Genomic DNA, 19,699 nt, shown 5'->3' on the forward strand with positions numbered 1-19,699 from the left:
TGATGACGCCCAAGGAGGCGATGATGATGGGGATGATGATGATGATGGCGATGGCGATGGTGATGACTGCGGGCATGATGAGGAAGGTGGGAAGGCGGCGCAGTGCGATGATAATTCTCGTACTGATGAGGCTGAAGTTTCCCCGAGGCCGCTGCAACTGGTTGGATGCAACGATGTCAGGATTGTAGTGGGTGCAGCATATATAAAACATTTTACATGTGATGTGTGCCCAGCCCCGGCTCCTCCGTCCCCGCCCCCCCCATTTTCCTTTGCACCCCGCAGTGGGCGTGGGCGTGTTCCCTGGGCAATTGTTGAGCTTGAGCCTGAATCCAGCGCTGAATCGGAGTCTGGCGTTGGCGGGTTAATGTCAGTGTCGGGTTTTGGGTTCAGGTTCCTGACTCCTATCTGCCAGCCATCTCGTGCAGTTTGGCTGGCTCGAAAGGTTAAGTAGTTGGGACAGACGACGCCGTCAACTCTATCCCCCTGCCTTGTTTAACTCTTTACTTGTACACGGATGAAAATTGAAATGTATATGTACTAAGGAGAAAAAGTTAAGAAGCCTTTAAGAAATGTTAAAAAAATATTTATTACATTATTAAAAGATATTAAAATATTTATATGTGTGGTCAGATAAAACTATAATTTCCTATGTTAGCCTTAGTATCTCTAACTATATATAAATAATAATAATATAAATAATAAACATAATAATATAAAAAAAAAAAAATTTTTGGTTAGGCACCAAATATGGCTTAAAAATAAATTTCAAAATTAAAATAAAGCAGTGTTTGCCCTAAGAGTTAAAATAATAATTTTGAAACTGAAACATTAACATTAAAATTAACATTATTATTATATCTATAATATATATTAGTATATTACTAGATTATTATATTTATTTTATTTTTAATTAATAATGTTAACCTTTATATTAAGTTAAATTGCTTTCTAAAACTTTAAAAGGCAGTTAAAAATCTGTTGGAGAGTTTGATTTCTTTTTATTTTCATTAAGTTACAATCGATTTGCCTTTCATTTTCTTATGTTCATGTGAGTGTATTTTGCTTAGCCTTGAATCAACACTGCAGGCTCTTTTGGCCAGCAGTTGGCTCAAGATCTGGCTGTTGCTTTTATGTTTTATGTGTAATTATTAGATTGCATTTTAATGCTGTATGCTTGGGCGCGTAATAGCCGAAGGGTTTGACCTTTTCCAGAGCAAACAAACATATATGCAGCCTCTATTTCTCAGTTGCTGCCCCTTCGAAAGGCAGCTCGACGAATCCGTATCTATGTATCCGTATCTTTTGTATATGCATCTGTATCTAATCTAGCGTGGCGACCAGAAGAGAGAGACAAAGCTCGAAAAACGTTGCACGTAGCTGCTGAAAAGGAGAGTAAACTTGCTGGCAAACAGTGAATAAATAAAAGACCGAGTCACAATTTGGTTTCAGCTGTCTACCCGTCCCTTTCTCGCCCTCCTATGGAGCTCTTTCTCCTTTTAAAGTTTGACCGTTTGCTGGTTTTTGGTTAAAAAGAAAATGTGGTCTGGATCAAAAAAAAAATAAAGAAACGTGAGGCAAATGGTAGCAGCCAGGGCAAACAAACAAACAAAAGATACTGCTGCAAAGATACAGCTAACACAGATACAACACACACACACACACACACATACAGATGACGGAGCAAAAGCGCGCGTAAAGAGCATTCGAAAAAAGGCAGGGAAATAACAATAACAACAAATCCAAACCAACAACAGGTACAAAAGGTACAGTCACAAATGACGTCGACGGTTGACGCCGGCAGCGCTGTCGACGCAGGCAGAGGTGCTTAACATTCGGTTAACATTCGACAGTGAGGGAGTACAAAAACTGTAATTAAAATGTATAAATATAACACATTGATATTGATATAAAAATCATATGTATTATTTTGTAATTATTTGATACTTAAAAATCGACAAACAAAATTATAATATTTTAACATATGAATTCATGCATAAACAAATATAAAACTGAGAATTACAAAAAAACTAATCGATTAACAGGTTTAAAAAATAATGTTAAAATGTACACTAAAGAAAAAGCCAAATGGAACAATTTGGTAGTGGAACATACTAGCAACATGTTGCAAGAGATCAGCTGCAGCTTTAAGGTTGCTAAACATCAGACATCAACATTATATATTTCCTTGCTTAGGTAGTTAGGTAGGTGGGTGTGGTTGGAGATTAGATTACTAATCCCCCCACTTAGGCCACACTGGGCCTCCTGTGAAACCACGTAATCTCCATGCAAATCATTTTCCCTAGCTCAAGGGTTATTGGTTTTCGCGAAATTCACTGCGCTTCTTTGGATCCTGTAAAGGATCCTAAGGTTACAAATATTTTCTAGGGAAGGCCACCACAAGATGTTTCCGTAGAGAAGAATGGAGCTGCGTTTGGTGTAGTTATGGGAGAGTTTGACTTGGTATCTTATACTTCCTTGTGAATAGAACTAGTTCGGTCTTTTCTGGACCATGTGCCGCGGTTGGTTGTCTTGGCCTTCTTACTCGCTGGTTGCGCTATTTCCATCGACCTCTCTCGCGATGTCGAAGTCTGGGATTACCGCCATTGCCCAGACTATATCCTCTTTAGACGCTTGGTCGTCACGTATGGGGATTGTATGAGGATTCGGAACGCCTTCTTTAGTTCCTAAGGTCCTGCCTGATTGGGGATCCGTATATATATTCTTGATCAGCTTAACTAGAGGAGTCGATCTAGCCATGTCCGTCTGTCCGTCCGTTTCTACGTAAACTAGTCTCCCAGTTTAAAAGCTATCGGGCTGAAACTTTCCCGGATCGGACAACTATATCTTAAAGCTCCCATAGGAATAATCGGAAGAAAATTTTTTTTAAAATTATATCTTTGATGTTTTTTAACATATAACCTCCTACGCTTGGAAATAACATTTTTTTATAAGTTCTGAGTTTCGAATTTAATTTTATCAAAATCGGACGACTATATCATATTGCTGCCATAGGAACGATCGGAAAATTGGTGGGAAAATAATATGAAACAAATTATAGCTTCGGTGTTTTTTGAAATATTGTCATATATTATTGGGGATACCATTTTTGTATTTTTAAGAATTTCGAATTAAATTTAACAATTATAACTGCAAGAGTATACAAACATCGGCTTGCCGAAGCTAACTTCTTGTTTTAGTTAGTATTTATTTTGGTGCGGTCCATTCGGGCTAATAACTTTAATACATTAAGGAACTTATCCTTATGCCTTAAAATTTGACGAGAAACATTGAAACAATTTTAACCAAGTTAGCTGTTTGAGGTTCATTTTCAACAAGTACTTTTAAAGATATTTAAATTCAGTTTAGAAATGTTGCTGAACACACAATAATTAAATTATAGAACCGCTCCAGTCATTGTTTATATAGTTTGAGTCCTTGGTTAAATATGCAATTATATCCTTGAGTGCGTAGATGAAGAGACTGCCAGGCAAGTACTTGTGCACAGCCAGAACTCCCTTAGCCCTTGGCCAAGAACTTTGCCATCGTGCTGATCATAGCACGCCTGGCCCCCTAACCCCCCTTTGCCACGCCCCTTCGGGCTAATGTGGCAGTGCCAAAAGGCGACAAGTTGGCAAAGTTTTTTAACCACAGCTGGAAACTGTTAACCCATTGCCAGTTGCCATTTCCCATTTTCCCAGACGGTCACCAGGCCACACTCACTGAGAGAAAACGGTGGCCAGAAAGGGGTAGAAAGGGGCAGGGAATTGGAGACACTCACAGAAACACAATTGGCTGAGGTTGTGCAAGTTTCGCACACATAAATCTCAATTTGTAGCAACACTGAGAGTGCGAATAGTTTGCAGTTTGCCGGTTGCCGTTTGCCGCGGGCGGGACAGGGGGCTTCAGGGGGTTAAGGGGCGGCCGATGCCGAGCGGTAAAGTGGGCGGTGTTAAGGGTGCACCGGCAAGGACAACTCATAAGCTCTCTTCGGCGGAGGACGACGTCTCTTTTTAATTTATGCTCACTCGAATCCCAATTGCACGCAGCCGACCGCAACATGTTGCACTGCATCAGCAAAGTTTTGTTTCAAATGGGCTGCACTGAGAGAAAAATTAACTCTTATTACTTAATCAATTTAATAACTAGGTATAAAATAATGGGAGCTATAAATTTTATTCTCTTGCATATATTTTATATTCTTCCATTTGCTAAAAAAGTGTAATTCAAAACTGCGTAATACATTTTAAATATCAGTTAAAAAAACTAAAATATCTTATACCATTTTTTAAAAGGATAGAAGCTTGGTATAAAATTAATGTTAAAGAATTTTGGATTTCGTTTTTTAATCTTAAAAATAAACACCATATACTTTTAATTTTTTTAGACCTAGTATTTTCTTTTCATTCATAAAGTTGATTTCGTTCTTAGCTTTCGAATAGCAATATACCTTATATTTTTCATTATAAAAGCAGACCTACTATTTTGTTTACAATCAAAAAGTGGAGAACACGTATTACCCTCCTGATTCTTTTTATGTGTACTTTATGAACATTTTGTAAATAAAATTGCTATTCATTATATTGCAATTTTTTCGAGTGTTTCTTTTTTGTAGAGGATTACTGCTCTTTGAACTACCATCAGTTTTTTCTCCGTGCACATGTAGTCCTGAGAAGGGTATAAAAAGCACTCTATATTACTTTTTTTTTTCTTCTTTTGAGAGTGACATAAAATCCAAGCTCTGACCCGATACCTTTGCACACACTCATTTCGCACAACAAAAGACGTTGAGGTGGAAACGCGGTGGCAGGAAAAAGAGCTGACTTTAATGCAAATTGCCAGAGGCTCAATGCGATGTTTTTACCCACTGCACCACCCACACATGCTGCACCACCACCACCCAAAGGGCCACCCACAGTGAGCAGCCTCCTCATCAGCAGCGTCATCATCAGCGAGGTGGAGAACAGAAATTCTCATTACAAGCACAGTTTAATCTGTAGCCTAGGGGTTAATGGGGGGGGGGGGGGGGGGGATGGTGTGTGGCACGGTGGGTGGTGCGGGTGGATCCAAGCGATCCATTGCGAAACTCGTTCTGGGGGACGAGTCGACACGAGTCAAATGTGTTAAGCTGGCTGTGAGTGACCCAACTCCAGTACTTCATTCTTTGCGGCCCGAACTGTAGTTTTCCACCCACTTTTCCTATATTTTTCAGACCAAAACCCTTTTTTTGCCCCTATTTTTCTTTTTGCTCGATGTTTATGTAAAAGCAGAAACATAACTCAACACAACACAAAAAAAAAAAAAACTGGGCAACGAGGACTACGAATATAAATTCATTGTTTCGCACAAAATGAACATGGTTCCCCTGCAAACAACTCCGAACTGTTCGCCCCGTTTTAAAGAACCCCCCTTTTCGCACTAGCCATGGCAATAAAGGCAACATAACCGAAACGTAACTCAATTGTAATGCAAGGTCTTACTCGCTCATCCGCACCTACCAACACTTCTGCCCCTCCGCCCCTGGATCCTTAATTTACATGTTTTCGGGTAACTTCATATAGAAAAGCTCCCTTGGCTCTTGGGCTTTACATGTTTTCCATAACACCCACTCCTCTCGACCCCCCCTCATTTTCCACGTTCGGACTTCTAGGCGCTTCTCATTTCATTAAATTGCCCGCTTATTGTTTTTGGTTCGGTTTTTGTTGGCTTTTCGCTTTGGGTGGAAAATGTCATGGAAATGACTTGCAATGATAACATAATGAGTTTCACCTGCAGTTTGACAGCGTGGGAGATTTAAGAAAAAAAGGGGGTTCCAATTCACTCAGGTATTTTTGTGTGAAGATATCATTAAAGTGGAACTTTTTAATATAATATTTCAAGTCACGCAGCGAAACTTTCAATTTTTAGTTTCAGGAAATTATGACTTCTGCACTAAAGTACTTTTTAGTTCGTTTAGGTTTAAATAATTACATTTTAACTAGAAATTACATCATCAAAAATATTATTTTAAAAAACCCTTTTCATTTTAAGCCTTTTGCTTCTAATGACCAACTTTTAGACGTTTAAATGGAAGCATGAATTTAATAAGGTATATTGAATAATATAATCATTACCAATTTTTTTTAGATGACAGCGTAAAAATCATCCCTAAATTGGTTTTCAAACTGTGCTGAAAATTGAGGATCCCGACAGAGTAAAATGGCATGCAAAACAAAAATTGAAAGCAAGCCTCAAAAATGGTCTAAGTATGTTGCTGTCTGCTGTGGGCCATTGCTGTTGCTGATGCAGCCAACACATATGGAAAATAGAGTTTCCAGAGCGATGGAGGAAAAACTGAGGAGCGGAAAATGGGAAAAGTGGGGGAAGGTAGAGGTAGTACTAGTATTACGAGGCGGTGGGGGATGTGTTTCTGGAGCAGCAGGAAAATGGCAACACCAAGGAGACGCCACCGGCAGGCTGAGGGACGCCAACGCCTGTTTGTTTTTGCCGTCTGCTTGATGCTATTCCGGCTGCTTTTCCGGGGCTTACACGCCGCACTCAGAGCTACGGAAAAGCTACTGCCCCGCCCCCGCCATCGTCCCTCTTTCGCCCTTCTGACCATTACACATTACGTATAATCATCATTTTGTGCTGGCAATAAACACATGCTGTCTGCTCTCAGCAGCTTGGCCTCCTCCCCCGGTTATCATCTCTTTCAATCCCCCCTGTAAACCCGCCCATGGACACGAGCACATAACAGGAATTTACAATTTCCAGTCCCCTGCACCCTGAACACACATACTTTATTACATGCGATATTTTTATTGCATGCAAAAGTGCAAATCAAAAATAACAAATTTGGAAGAAATCATGGAACCAAAATATGGGGTAGTATCTGAAACACAAATTTGAAAATTCTCAGAGCAAAATATAATTCTTTTTTTTTTAATCATCAGTTCAAAAACTAATACAAATTTTCATTTTGTAAATTTATTTTTGCTATAAAATCAAACACTATCCTTTCTCAAAATATCATAACTATTTTAGTCATCATCGTTTTAAGTAGTAACAATATAATCCTCACCAAGATCACGGGAATTCATTGCATAAAAGAGAGTATTCCATTTCTGGCCATTTTATATGGTCTACCCTTTCATAACCAAAATTTGGCCCAAGGCTTATTGTATGTGTGCGCTTTGATTAAATTTAAAATATTTGATAATACTGTTTGCTGCATGGTTTTCGGGGGGCAGATGGACTGCAGGATGGCAAGTGTAATAATGCAGAAGTAAATGCATTACGGGGCAATGAATCGAAAGATGGAACAGGATGAGAGGGTGTGGAAATACATACGGGCCACTTTAAATATTCCCCAGTTGATAGTTATTCGGAAACGTTACGTTTCGAGGATTCCGGTGGTACAGTAAAGACACAGAAAATTATTAAGTTATTTGATAAGACCAGGTAACAGTTATGGAATTAATGTTAAGAGCTGTGATTGAATATTTTTGAAGATATAATTCTTTTTATATTTTACACAAGTTTTAATGGCTTTGTTTAATACTAACATATTGTATGTATGTATATATTGTCTTATATTAATTTATTTTAATGCAAAAATGTAATCTTTTATAGTTTATATTCAATGGAATAATTAAAATGACTATCTGGGTTGTTACTGAAATCGTGTACGCTGATTTCACGCAGAATTCCAACAATGTACATCAATATAAATTTTAGTGTCACATAGATTTACTATTATCTGGCCCACTTAAATGACCTAAACATTCCGCCTGCTTACTGCTTTCGCCATAAATCGAACCTCTCAATGACATCATTCTAATCTAATCCAGTGTTTCGGGTCAGGGAACCATTTCGAGCGATTCTGGAGATCTGGGACAATGGCAAACATGGCGGGCAGCCTTCAATATTTGCGGCAGAGACCGGGAATCTGCAAAACCAGCGACCAGAACGAGGAGCCACTGTGCCGAAGATTCGCTCTCGGTCGGAATTTGTATGTGTGCCATTCGACAACACGACGGGCAAACAAAAGCCGGGAAAGGAGAAAGGCTGGGGAAAGGGCGGTCCAGGGGCGGCTGGCTGGGGGCAGGGAGGTAGATTATCAAACGACAAATAGACAGAAATCCGGCAGTTGCAGCAGCATCGGCGACAGCCTGAAAGCAAACTTGGCCAAATCAACAGCAGCAGCAACACAACAAGAGCGAAAACTACAACTGCAATACACAAGAGCCAAACAAATTCAAATCAAACTAAACAACAATAACTGCGATGGCCAAGAGCATAAATGGTTAGAACTAGATGATACCCAATGCTGCCATGACCTATTTTATTAGTATTTATGTTATTTCTTTGTCCAATTGTTTTTGTTTGCAATGCAATTGTTTTTCTGTGCTCATTTTATTCATATTTATTGACCTACCTAATTTGCACTAATTAGGCTCTCACAATATATTAGGGTAAACAAGCAATGGATTTATTTGCTAAGCATTTTGATTTATTCATTGAAATTATTTTAAGCTTTTGATATTTTAGGCAAAGACATTAAAATAAATTACAATTGTTGAAATTAAAATAATTAAAAAGGAGCAATCATGGTTTAATATATTTTTAATAGGTTTTCTTTACTAATACATTGGTTTACATTAATGATAAAATATTATTTTGATACTTATACATTTTTTCACATATTTAAAATAACAATAAAGTGATTATTAGTTATGCTAGACTCAATACAAATTAATTAACACACTGTTAGGAAAAATTCACAAGTGCTGATGTTTAAATAGAAATACACGAGAGTCATTTAAAACTTTCCATCTAAATTAAATGAGTAACCACACCACAGCCGATTCATAAGATATATTTTTAAATAAAAATAATTGCACATGAATGAAGTTATTATTAATAAACGAAATAAGAATATTTATGTAATTCAGGCTTAACAAATTAATGACGAAAATAAATTGAAAACTAAAATTTTTATACAAATTGAATGTATTTTTTTGTAGTGTACTATTCTACATATGTGGGGACCAGTCGTAAACAAAAATATACTTATTTTCAGAAATCTAAGTGAAGTCATATGGCATGTGAATTCCCATAAGCCTAAAAGTTAAGGGTTATTGTACTGGGACTACAGCTCTGGTTGGACCATCGATCGTAACCCTGGAAGTGATTGAATGGGGAAGTGAACGGACACTGGATGTGAATTTTGTTAACACTGCCACATCCCCCCACCAACACTCAATTCTCAGCTCTGGCTAGGCCAGTAAGAAATATCTTGGAAGGCGATTCGTAGCGCAGCAGACCCGACAAATAATTCCGTCAGAAATTAATATGTCAGCGTCTTTGATGGGCACACCGAACCAGCATCGCCGGAGTTTTGCGTAAGTGAAATATTGTTACCACTATATTGAATTTCTGACATTTGTCCCCCATATATTATTGATATTATGATTGTGTGTGCCTATCAAACGGATGGTTATGCGGTTAGCTTGAATATTGTTGGTATTTTAAATTGAGTTTGCTATTGAAAAGAAAGAATTTATCTTGTACTAGAATCATGATTACGTTTTCTGATTTTTTTTTGATGAATGAGTTTGTTGAATTCAACCATGATTGATAATATTTATAACTTGAGATTGTGATTGACCATAATAAGCCGCTGCTATAAGAATTAAAAATGTGAGTAATGAAAAAAAATTGAGTAAGGGATAACCGCCAACAATTTCTAACGAGTTATCATGGTAGGGAGGGTACAAAAAAGGGGTAATATCATGATGCTTTTGCCTACAACTTCAGACCGTATATCTTGAATCCGCTTATATCCATTTTTTTGAGCCCTCTAGATTACCGTTTAATGCACTATAAATTTTTTTTTTCGCGTAGTACGGTGCGTGTTATAGAGAAGACTAGGAAGATCCCACAATAATCCGACGAGCTTAGCACCGAGCAATGCTAGAAGTGCACGAACCCGAATCTTCCTATACTGTAGGTTACCCAAAACCTTATGAACTCAGATCTAGCAACCCTCAGGGGCACCTATAGGCCCTCGCTGTCTCTTTCAACAATTTTGCCAGCCAATATACCCCTGCAATTTATGATTACCCCGCATAAGAAGTCATAGGAAGGGAAAAAATGGAACGAGCAACACCAAATCTCCCCCAGCAACATGCAATGCTGCTAGCTCGTCGCGCATGAGGCCAGCGACGGCAGCAACATGCAGCAGCAACATACGCCAGCAGCAGCAGCAACACACGGCGGCAACATGCAACGCCCGGGCAGCGCTGTCGACGGCGACTGCATATGTAAAAACGCATACGCCGGGTGTTCGCATGAGTCGCTGCCCACAGCCGCTGTCGCTGCGCTGCCTGCGGCGGCGTCGCTGTCGCAGCGCTGCCCATGTTCCACGGGCGGTTGGCAACTTTATAAACACGGAGCGGTTCGTGTTCGCTCGTTTCCAGCCGCTTGCCTGTGTATCTGTATCTTTCAGTTTGTTTTCTGCTGGCGTCGATTCAGTCGTTTGGTAACTGTTGCTCCTATCAGTCGGTCGCTCTTGGATTGCGTGGGTAGTACATCGTTCGTTCGGCTTCTTTGGGTTCGCCATTTCGGGATTTCGGTGTTTCGGTATTTCGTATTACGATTCGGGTCGGAATCGGGTGCGTCAGCCGGCCATTGAGCACTATCACTATCACAGCCAAAGGCATTTGCCCCACAACGCGACCGTGTGTGTTCTTATTACTGTGGCATAGCCTACCGATCGGATATATCCACTGAAAATAATAGATAATACCATCCGGGTTAGAATAAAAACCAAAACACACACTGCACACCCCCCAAAACAAACAAACACACCCACACTCACATCTCATAAAAGTAAAAACCAGAGCCACCGCGGCTGTAAAGTGCCACCGAAAAGTACTTGGCTGTATATTTTATGCATGAAAAGCTAAGGCAAGTGCAACCTAGCGCCGGAGTGACATCAACAAAAAAAAATTTACACAAATAAGGAAACTCCAAAAAAATAAACCCGGGATTACCGCTTACACACAGAAGTATAGATACAAAGAAAAAAATACTAAGGAAGCCAAAGGAAGTCAGCAGCGAAATCATGTCACGGATCGTTTTTATATGTCTCGCAGCCATCTTAACAGGTAAGAATAAACAGCAGCTAAGGGAAAAAGTTAAGCCAAAGACCCGCTCTCGAGATGATATCACGCGCTCGTTTAAGAACCGCGCAAATGTGTGAAAAAGTTTAGCTTACTCTCGGATACAAAGACGCAAATATATATCTATATAAATAAAAAGATGCCCCTAAAACGTGTTCTCACCTCCAAGCTGGAATGATAATATAATAGTTGAGGGCTAAACTTGATTGATGAGACACGACATTTACCCGCGGGGCGGTGGAAAGTGTTTGATATAAGAAAGTGATGATTAAGTGAAAAGATAGTTATGAAATTGATAGTTATTCCTCTTTTTGGCGGTTGACCCCGATTGGCCCATAACTTCAACTGCGCATGCTCAGAGTGTGACCGAAGCTGTGTTGAATCTGTGTCCGCGGCAAGTGTGACCTTTCTGGTTTAAGATACGGCTGGCATTTGCCATGCGCAAACATCGGTCGAAAAGGTCAACCACACTTTTGTAACTCAGCTTCTACTCGAGTGATTTCAATGGAGTTGGGCTCGAATCCAAGATCTTGGACAGCAGATGATTCACAGGTGTTACTGGTTTGGGTAGCTGCTTTAATGGAATTTTTATTGCCATCTGTTTTTATATATGGGGGACTTAATAGTATTGTGTGTCATTAAAACGATGATTGATTTTATGAGTGTATTAGTCTGTTTTATGTCTGGCTTTTGTTCATTTAATGTGTTGGTTTTATTAAATATAATTTCGATTAACCATTCTCTTTAATTTTGAAATATTTTATGCATTTTTTAATTTTGTATCAGATGCCTTAAAATGCGAAATGTTTTCTAATTCCCTTGACTGTAAGGCCCCCTTTTTTAATATATATATTCTCAACAAAGCTACTTGGCATGCATCCTTGAAGTTAAGAGACAACATCAACATCCACTTGAGCATTTACTTTCATCTCTTTGTGCCACGTACGAATGCGGATATAAATTCTATGCTATCATCACCGAGGCCCAAAAAACGCTGTCGGTTCTATTTAATTAAAATCCTTCAATGTTTCAGCCCGCTCTTATTATATTGTACCCTCTTATTACGTCCGTGAAGAGGGAGAACGTTATATGTAGAGCTAGATGGGGAAACTGAGACAGATTTCTCATTAGCTGAAAAGAAGATGCTGGTTTATGCTAAAGCCTAACAACATTAACACAACACACGGCACATGAAGCTGTTGCTTTTGCAGCTGTCTCATTACTGCCACAGCCCCTTGGCAGTTTTAACAGCCCCTCGTTCTGGAACCTCCCCATAGAACCCATAGATAACCCATCCCCGTCCCCAGACCCCTTGGAAGCACCCACATGAAGTGACTTTAAGACAGCAGCATTTTATTCAGTCGCTAAGCCCGCCCTGCTGCAACCTTTCAAAGGTTTACGAAAATGTAAATGCAGGAACTGCACACAAAAAACCAAAAATAAAGCAGGGATTCCACTGCAGGTTCAGCTCTTCGCCCCGTCTCTCTTCGCCGGCCAGTTGCCGTCTTTTTCTAGCAGGGCTTTGGCACTTCACACTGAATACTTTTACATTTTTATAGGACTGACGCATCGCAGACATCGCATCAGTTGACTGTCGGCTGGCTGTTGTCTTGCAATTATAAATGTTTAATGCAGCCCCGGCCATGGGATCCCGGACCCTTTTTTCAAATGGGTATGGGCCGGAAATTCAACTATCCGATCCAAGGGATACGCTTGAAAATGTATAAAAAAAATCAGGAAAGGAAAACCGAGCTTACACATTTTTTGTTAATTTTTGATAAGAAAACTTTTACAGGAAAGTCAACCTTAAATTAAAATTTCTTAGGCAAGTAATACATATTACTACTAAAATTTCTTAATTACGTTTTTACTTGATCCATATTTAAATATTTAAACACATTTTTTATCAAAAATGCTACTTAAATTTTCCGCTCCATTTCCCTAATAAAAATAACTCCCTTTTTAACTACAAATAAACTTTATTTGGCGCTCTATACTTTCACCAAAATGGTTGTGCATATTTTCTCCAAGCAAAATGCACATAAAAATCACCCACAATTTCCGTTGCAAACTTCCCATTCAATTTTATGGATACTCTTTGTGCAGAAGCATAAAAAGGACGAAGGCGACATGAGCTGCAGCATGTGCAGCATGTAAATAAGGCATTGCATCCAAAAACCATTCACAGTAATTCAAATGGCCAAAAGGAACTCCAGTCGTGACGTATTTAGTTATGACTGCCTCATCTAGGGGCGAACAAAAAGCGGTTCAGCATTTATGCATTTTAATGGTCACCAATTGAGGCATGTTCTATGCTATATTTGTGTATATATATGCCAGCTGGTATGGTAACAAAAAAGATCCGGGCATTGAATTAAATACGTGCAGCGTTTGCCCAGTTTGCCTAGTTTGCTGGCTCTAAATGCGACTGGGCCAGTGACTGTTACTGCAAACTGTGACTGCATCTATACTCGCATCTCCTTTTTTTGGCAATCCAATCCAAACCACCCCCGCACCCCTGACATACATAATTTTCAACTCTTTTTCTACCTATGGTAATTGCAATGGGAATCGCAGAGAAGGGCAAGCTCCTCGGTCTCTCATTCATATTCATAACATCGTTTCATTTTGGCTTTTTGCTTTGCTACCTGGTCAACAAAAAAGCGTCCGAGCGACCAACTGAAAATTTTGCAGTAACTGAAACGTTGCAAAAAAAAAAAACGAAAATATAGCTGGCCAAAGGACACAAAAGCTTTATCGCGCTGGGGGCCTTAGTTTTTCGAAAGGTATTCCCTTAATGAAAAGCGGGAGCTTTCCTCCGTTTCAAGTTGAGGAAGGAAAGGGCGGTGAATTGCTAACGGCCCTCAATCGAATGCCTTTCTTCCGCTTTTTAATTGTTTGCTTGGACTGTAAGTCTCTAATCAATCTATGAATTATGGATGAGCATTACAAAATTGAATTTTTTAAATTTTGGGAAATACTATTGATCTTTTGTTGCATTAACGTAATAACAGTTTCGTTGAACTGCTTTCATTGCTATATTTATTCTTTCTTTGCTAACAAATATGCAATTCATTGCCATTCACAAATAACTCAATTCCGTTAATATGTATAGATATTAAACAAATATATTCTTAAGCCTGATAAAAGAGATACCCATATTAACCCGTATTTAATACCCACTATTATCAAAAACTTAACGTTTGAACCCAAGTTTTAAACTCAATTGTCCGACAGAAACTGTCAGAATTGATCCATTTTCAAATGAATTGATTTGTTTTCCCGAAATTCACTGTATCAATTTTCAATTCGATTTTCGCCACTTTCCGAACTCACACTTATATATATCGCTGAATAATCGCTGGCGAGCCGTTTTTATTTACAAATTTGGCAATTGGGGGCGAGAGACAAATAGAAATGCACAATTTCATGACTAATTTGCTGAAAAATGACTGAACAATGTCAACAACAACTCTTTGCATGCATCCTTTGTGCATGTATATGTGTCTCGCTGTGTTTGCCTCTCTTTTTGTGAGCGTGTGTGCGTGCCCAGGAAGTTGGCAACGCTTTGGGCCATGCTGGAAATTTTGGGCCAAAACGAGATGGGGAGAAGTGCGATATTGACAAAGCGTATGCCAGGCAAATTAAATATAATGGGGATCTACCCTATTTATTCTGCTCCTCTGCCGCACGACAAAACAGTTGAAAAGACAATAAAGAAAGTAAAGCGGAAAAGCGGGAAAGCCGGGAAAAAGTTGCACAGCTTATGGAAAAGTTTCCCGTTTTCCTGCGCTGTTTTTCGGGCTGCAACTGCAAACAAGTGTGTGAGTTTCGAGCACAATGAAGCGAACTTTTGATCGATTTGGAGGCACTGAATTGTTTTTATGGGCACGTAGCAAGAGCGTGAAAACGTGGCCAAAAAGGGAACCCAAGAATTCTTAAATGGTTAAAGAAAGGGCTTGTAAAAAGGTCGTTTTTAGGGTGCTTTGTTAGCACAGAGACAATTTTGTGGCGGGCTTAAACTTTACCTTACTCGCAACAATTAATAATTTGTAAAGCATAATATAATTAAAATTTTTTTAATTGAAAGCGTTTTAATTTTTTTCAGTTTTTCTCTTTAATTTTTTCTCAGTACATAGATAAAGGCAAAATAATTCTGTTGACTCAGTGACCTAAGGGAACTTCGCTTAGGTTACTACACCACACATGCCCCCAACTTTTATAGCTATCAGCACGTCCCACTGTAATTCCCTTTTCAGCACTGACTTCCCCTTTTTCAAAAACCACAGATCACACACAATTTATTTTTAATCTTAAAGCTCATTATATGCCAGCGTACAACTGCGATGATAATTACAATTAATATTTTCTTCGATTTCAAACGAATATTATGTATTCTGTGTCCGTTGGTGATTCATAAGTCTCGCAGGTTACTCATGCAGCTGGCGTACAAAGACAGTAATCGACTGATTCGACGTGAATAGAACCTCGCTTGATTGACTCAACTGGCCTAAATCCCCGTACTCTCTTTCTATATCTCTCGATGTTAGTCAGTCTCGGAGAATTGTGTCAGGTTTGTTTGGCTATTACACATTTCATTGCTCCTTTTATTTGCGCTCAATGCAGTTGGCTTTGATTTGGGTCACGATTCGGGCTACTGATAAGATGTACACAAGGCAAAAATATGGCACGAAATATTTGAGATAATAATAGGACTTTTAAAATAGAAATAATATTCTGTTATAATATTCTAAAATGATAGTAACGGTAGCTGAGCATAACTGTTAAAAATGTTAATATCAAATTTATTTATAAAATATATTACTAACATCACTTAAAACAGTAGTGTAGACATACTAAAACATTACTTTTAATATGGAAATTAGCCTGACATATATCGCATTTTATCACAGTGTACATCACCTACAACAGTTCCACCTGCAATTTCAGTTGCATGATATACATCCAGAAGTTGCTCTGTGTTCTGGTTGTGTTTTTGTTTGGGTCGCATGGGGAAAATGTGGACGATTAGATAAGGTTTATGTGGGTTGATTTGAACTACAGGTGCTGAGGGAAGGTGTATGTGTAAGGTGTCCCTTATCAACTGACAAACACACACACACGAGGGCTCTGCTAAATGTTGATAATCAAACACAGGGTCTTATTGGGTCACTAAATTATTGTAAACTAAATCAGAAACGTGGCGAATGCGAATCGCACAAGTCTCTGCAACAAGAGAAATCATGAGATAAATTTATTATAAATACGTTTAAATTTAAATTTATGAGTTTAAATCAGTTTAGGAGCTTAAAATATTTATAACTATTATATTTCTTACAATAATGCTAACTTTCTTCTTGGTGCAACACTTCTATTTCCTCGGTGAGCATTAGCTAATTGGAAATGTAAAATTATTTGGCCACACGCATTCTGGCCCATAATTTGGGCTTACGGCCATACACATATATGTATATCCACATTTTTGGCCATAAATTCAATTAAAATTTAATCAGTATCGAAATGTATAAACTGATGCACTTATATCGCTTTCCATTCATTTCACTGGAAAATTAAATCAATATCTGAAAATGATGTTTCGGTTCTATTATGTCTCGCCATCAAATGACCGATTGAAGGAACATCCGAAATGCTATATAATTGCTGTATTAAAATATAATCTGTAATAAGAGGCGTGGGTGTGGCTTTGGGATTTCTATTTGCAAATTAAATGTGCAGGTCTAATTAAATTTACATGATTGTCTAAATCGAATGGACTGGTGCGTCAGATTGACTCACTTTTTGGCTCGGTTTTAAGGGTTTTACGTGATTCGGGCTTCGGTTTTCGTTGGTTTGGGGTTTCGTGATGACCCCAAAAGTGCAAAATAATTGAAAATAATGTTGCGCTGGGCATTGTAATTATTAATTACACCAAATCATAATACATTTGTTCACCGAACAGCACAACACAGATACGCAAATAACCGTCCAAAAACAGACGTGCGGAAAAAACTACTGACGGCGGAAAATGACGGCCGTTAATTAAACATATTTAGGCTTGGTGCAAAAAAAACGGGTTAAACAACACGAAACCCACACCCTAAATGCAGTAATCAAGCTGTATTCACATATGGATAAACAGTCAATCAAATTAAATGAGAGAGCGGCGAAAAGAAATGAAAAGTTTTTGCAGATTTGCATGGAAATTAAACAAAGAAAATGGTGGGAAAAGAAATTAAAACAGAAATAATAAGCGATAAAAAACCATTTATAAGAAGTAATGGAACAGATTGTTGTGAATAAAAACATGTTTCGATGGATACGATAATTGGATTCATTTAAGACTCACAATGAGCATTAATTGGTTGCAAGTGTGTAGTAAAACCTGTTTTGAAGTCGATTAAAATAAGAGGAAATATAATATGGAGAAGGGTGGCTATTTTTATAGAATATGTTCTATAAGAAATCTTCTTTAATATTAAAAAGCTGCTTTGCTATAACAAGATTCAATATTACTCAGTTTTAATACTGTTAAGTGATGTAATCCATTATGATACCCGAATGGGAAATAACCTGACTGTAGCATGTTGGCCCCCACTTAATTCTGGAGCCTAGCAACAGGTCGGAGCTCTATGCCCCGAAATCTTCATCTCAAAGTTCAGAGACTTGCCTCAACGGAGCCATTCATTGGCCTTATAAACGCTTCTTGGTATTAGCTCCCCGCACTCCACTCCTCATTCATCAGTTGGCTCGGAACAAAAGCTTCGAACAAAACGCAATCTTTTGCCATACATCTCAGAAAATGCTAAGGTTTTTTTTTCGTACTCTCCTCTCTGGCTCTTTGCGTTTGGGTTTTTAATTTCGAATTTCAGTATCTCACGGATACACAGCTCTAGTAGCTCACGAACCGGTTTTAGTGCTGTTTCTCGGTTTTATTTTATTTTACTTTACTTTATTTTATTTGACTTTTCATGTTGTTGGCTAGCTGTTCCAACTAGTTTCCATTTTCGTTCATTATTACTTGGTGTTTTTATTTCCCAACCTTTTCTACAAGTATTTCCAGCGCGCTTTTTTGTGTTGTGTTTTTAATTTGCCACAGTCTTTTCTCTTTCGAGCGTAAAAACCAAAGCACGCACACATGCGCAATGATTGCCGTATCTGTGTGTGTTAATATTTTTAACTGTTATTATTGCTGGTTTTTTTTCCCCGTTCTACATTATTGCCTTTTATTTGGCTCTGTTGTTGCTCACTTCTGGTTTTTACTTTTTTTTTTTTTTTGTTTACTCAATGGGTGTTGGCAGTCAAAGAGAGTAAAAAAGAGAGGGCGTGTGTGAGAGAATTGTTAAAGTTAATTATTTTATATTTGTATTGCCTGCACGTTGTATTTGCTTAACTTTTTTGTACGCTTGCTGTTTGACTTTTTCCAAAAAAAAGTAGAAGATATACAAAAAGACGGAATAAGCTTCGTAAAAGGTCTGTGAGTACCCCCCTCATTGGCACCACCCCCTCGTCAAGGCCCCTCCATGGGAGCCACCGATTTGACAGTTTCGTTTCAGGTTTCAGTTTTGACCCATTTCATTTTATTTACTTTTTTTCGGGTCCGACTTGGGCGTGGTTCCTGAACCCAGATCTTGAACAAGTCAAGCTTATTGTGCACAGAAACAAATATTTAAAAGGAAGTGGGGCCTGTTATTTGGTAATTAACGTTTGAAGTCGAATATTCAAAGAAGAGATCTTGAACAAGCATAACCTATTGTGCACAGGGAAAAATATAAAGTATCTTAAAGATATTTTTGAATATATAACAATTTTCAATTTTTTAATTTTTTATTCATATATAGATTTTGTATCTTTATTTTAATCCATTTTGAAAACAACTCCTTGCCTTTTGGAATTTAATATTTTATGTGCGTTTAATATATTCCATTATTTGTTGACCAATAAATTTATTTTTCTTAAATCCTTGTTGTTATTTATTTCTATTACCCCTGATTAATGTCTGCGTTTCAACAGGCTTTAATTAATATTTACACACACCACACATATAATTTAGAGCACTTTGTATCATACGATTTTTCTTGTGCTAATGATAATTCCTGGTGCGGACAGAACTAACCATAAATGTCTGAATTTGTATGGATAGCAATTAAAGCGGTTGGGCAGTGCCAATTTGAAGAGTAGAGATGAGATGACATGCCAAAGGCTCGTTATACGTCCATTGTTTGGCTTAACTCTCATTTCACAGGGGGGATTGTGGGCTAAGAGGGTGGAGTCCACACCTTGGCCACACAAACAAGTGTTCCCAGTACTCGCTCCTGTGTGCTGGCAATCTCAGCCATCTCCCTCAAAACTCGGTTTAATTTGATAAATGTCCGACGTTCGTGCAACAAAACAGTTGTCACTGGCCACAGTAACTGGTACACTGACAAAAATTGGTATAGTGGATATTAAAAACTATAAAATGGGATGTGCAACTTCTGGTATGGAGCATAATTTTCCTAACCACAGAAGAAAATTGTAGGTCATTCTATAGAATA

General features: G+C 38.3%; 1 protein-coding gene across 5 annotated transcripts in view; it reads left to right on the top strand.

The window, feature by feature from the left end:
• Positions 1-10,495: 10,495 nt before the first annotated feature.
• Positions 10,496-19,699, top strand: part of LOC119545947 (fasciclin-3) — a 77,514-nt gene continuing 68,310 nt past the window's right edge. For 3 of the 5 annotated variants that reach the window (XM_037851897.1, XM_037851898.1, XM_037851896.1), the window contains exon 1: positions 10,496-11,150. In XM_037851897.1, the coding sequence (XP_037707825.1) occupies positions 11,108-11,150 (43 nt within the window). In that variant the 5' untranslated portion in view covers positions 10,496-11,107. The remainder of the gene's footprint in view (positions 11,151-19,699) is intronic. The other 2 variants (XM_037851901.1, XM_037851900.1) reach the window with 1 other exon arrangement.

The sequence above is a fragment of the Drosophila subpulchrella genome, chromosome 2L, assembly GCF_014743375.2.
Source record: "Drosophila subpulchrella strain 33 F10 #4 breed RU33 chromosome 2L, RU_Dsub_v1.1 Primary Assembly, whole genome shotgun sequence".
Lineage (NCBI taxonomy): Eukaryota > Metazoa > Arthropoda > Insecta > Diptera > Drosophilidae > Drosophila > Drosophila subpulchrella.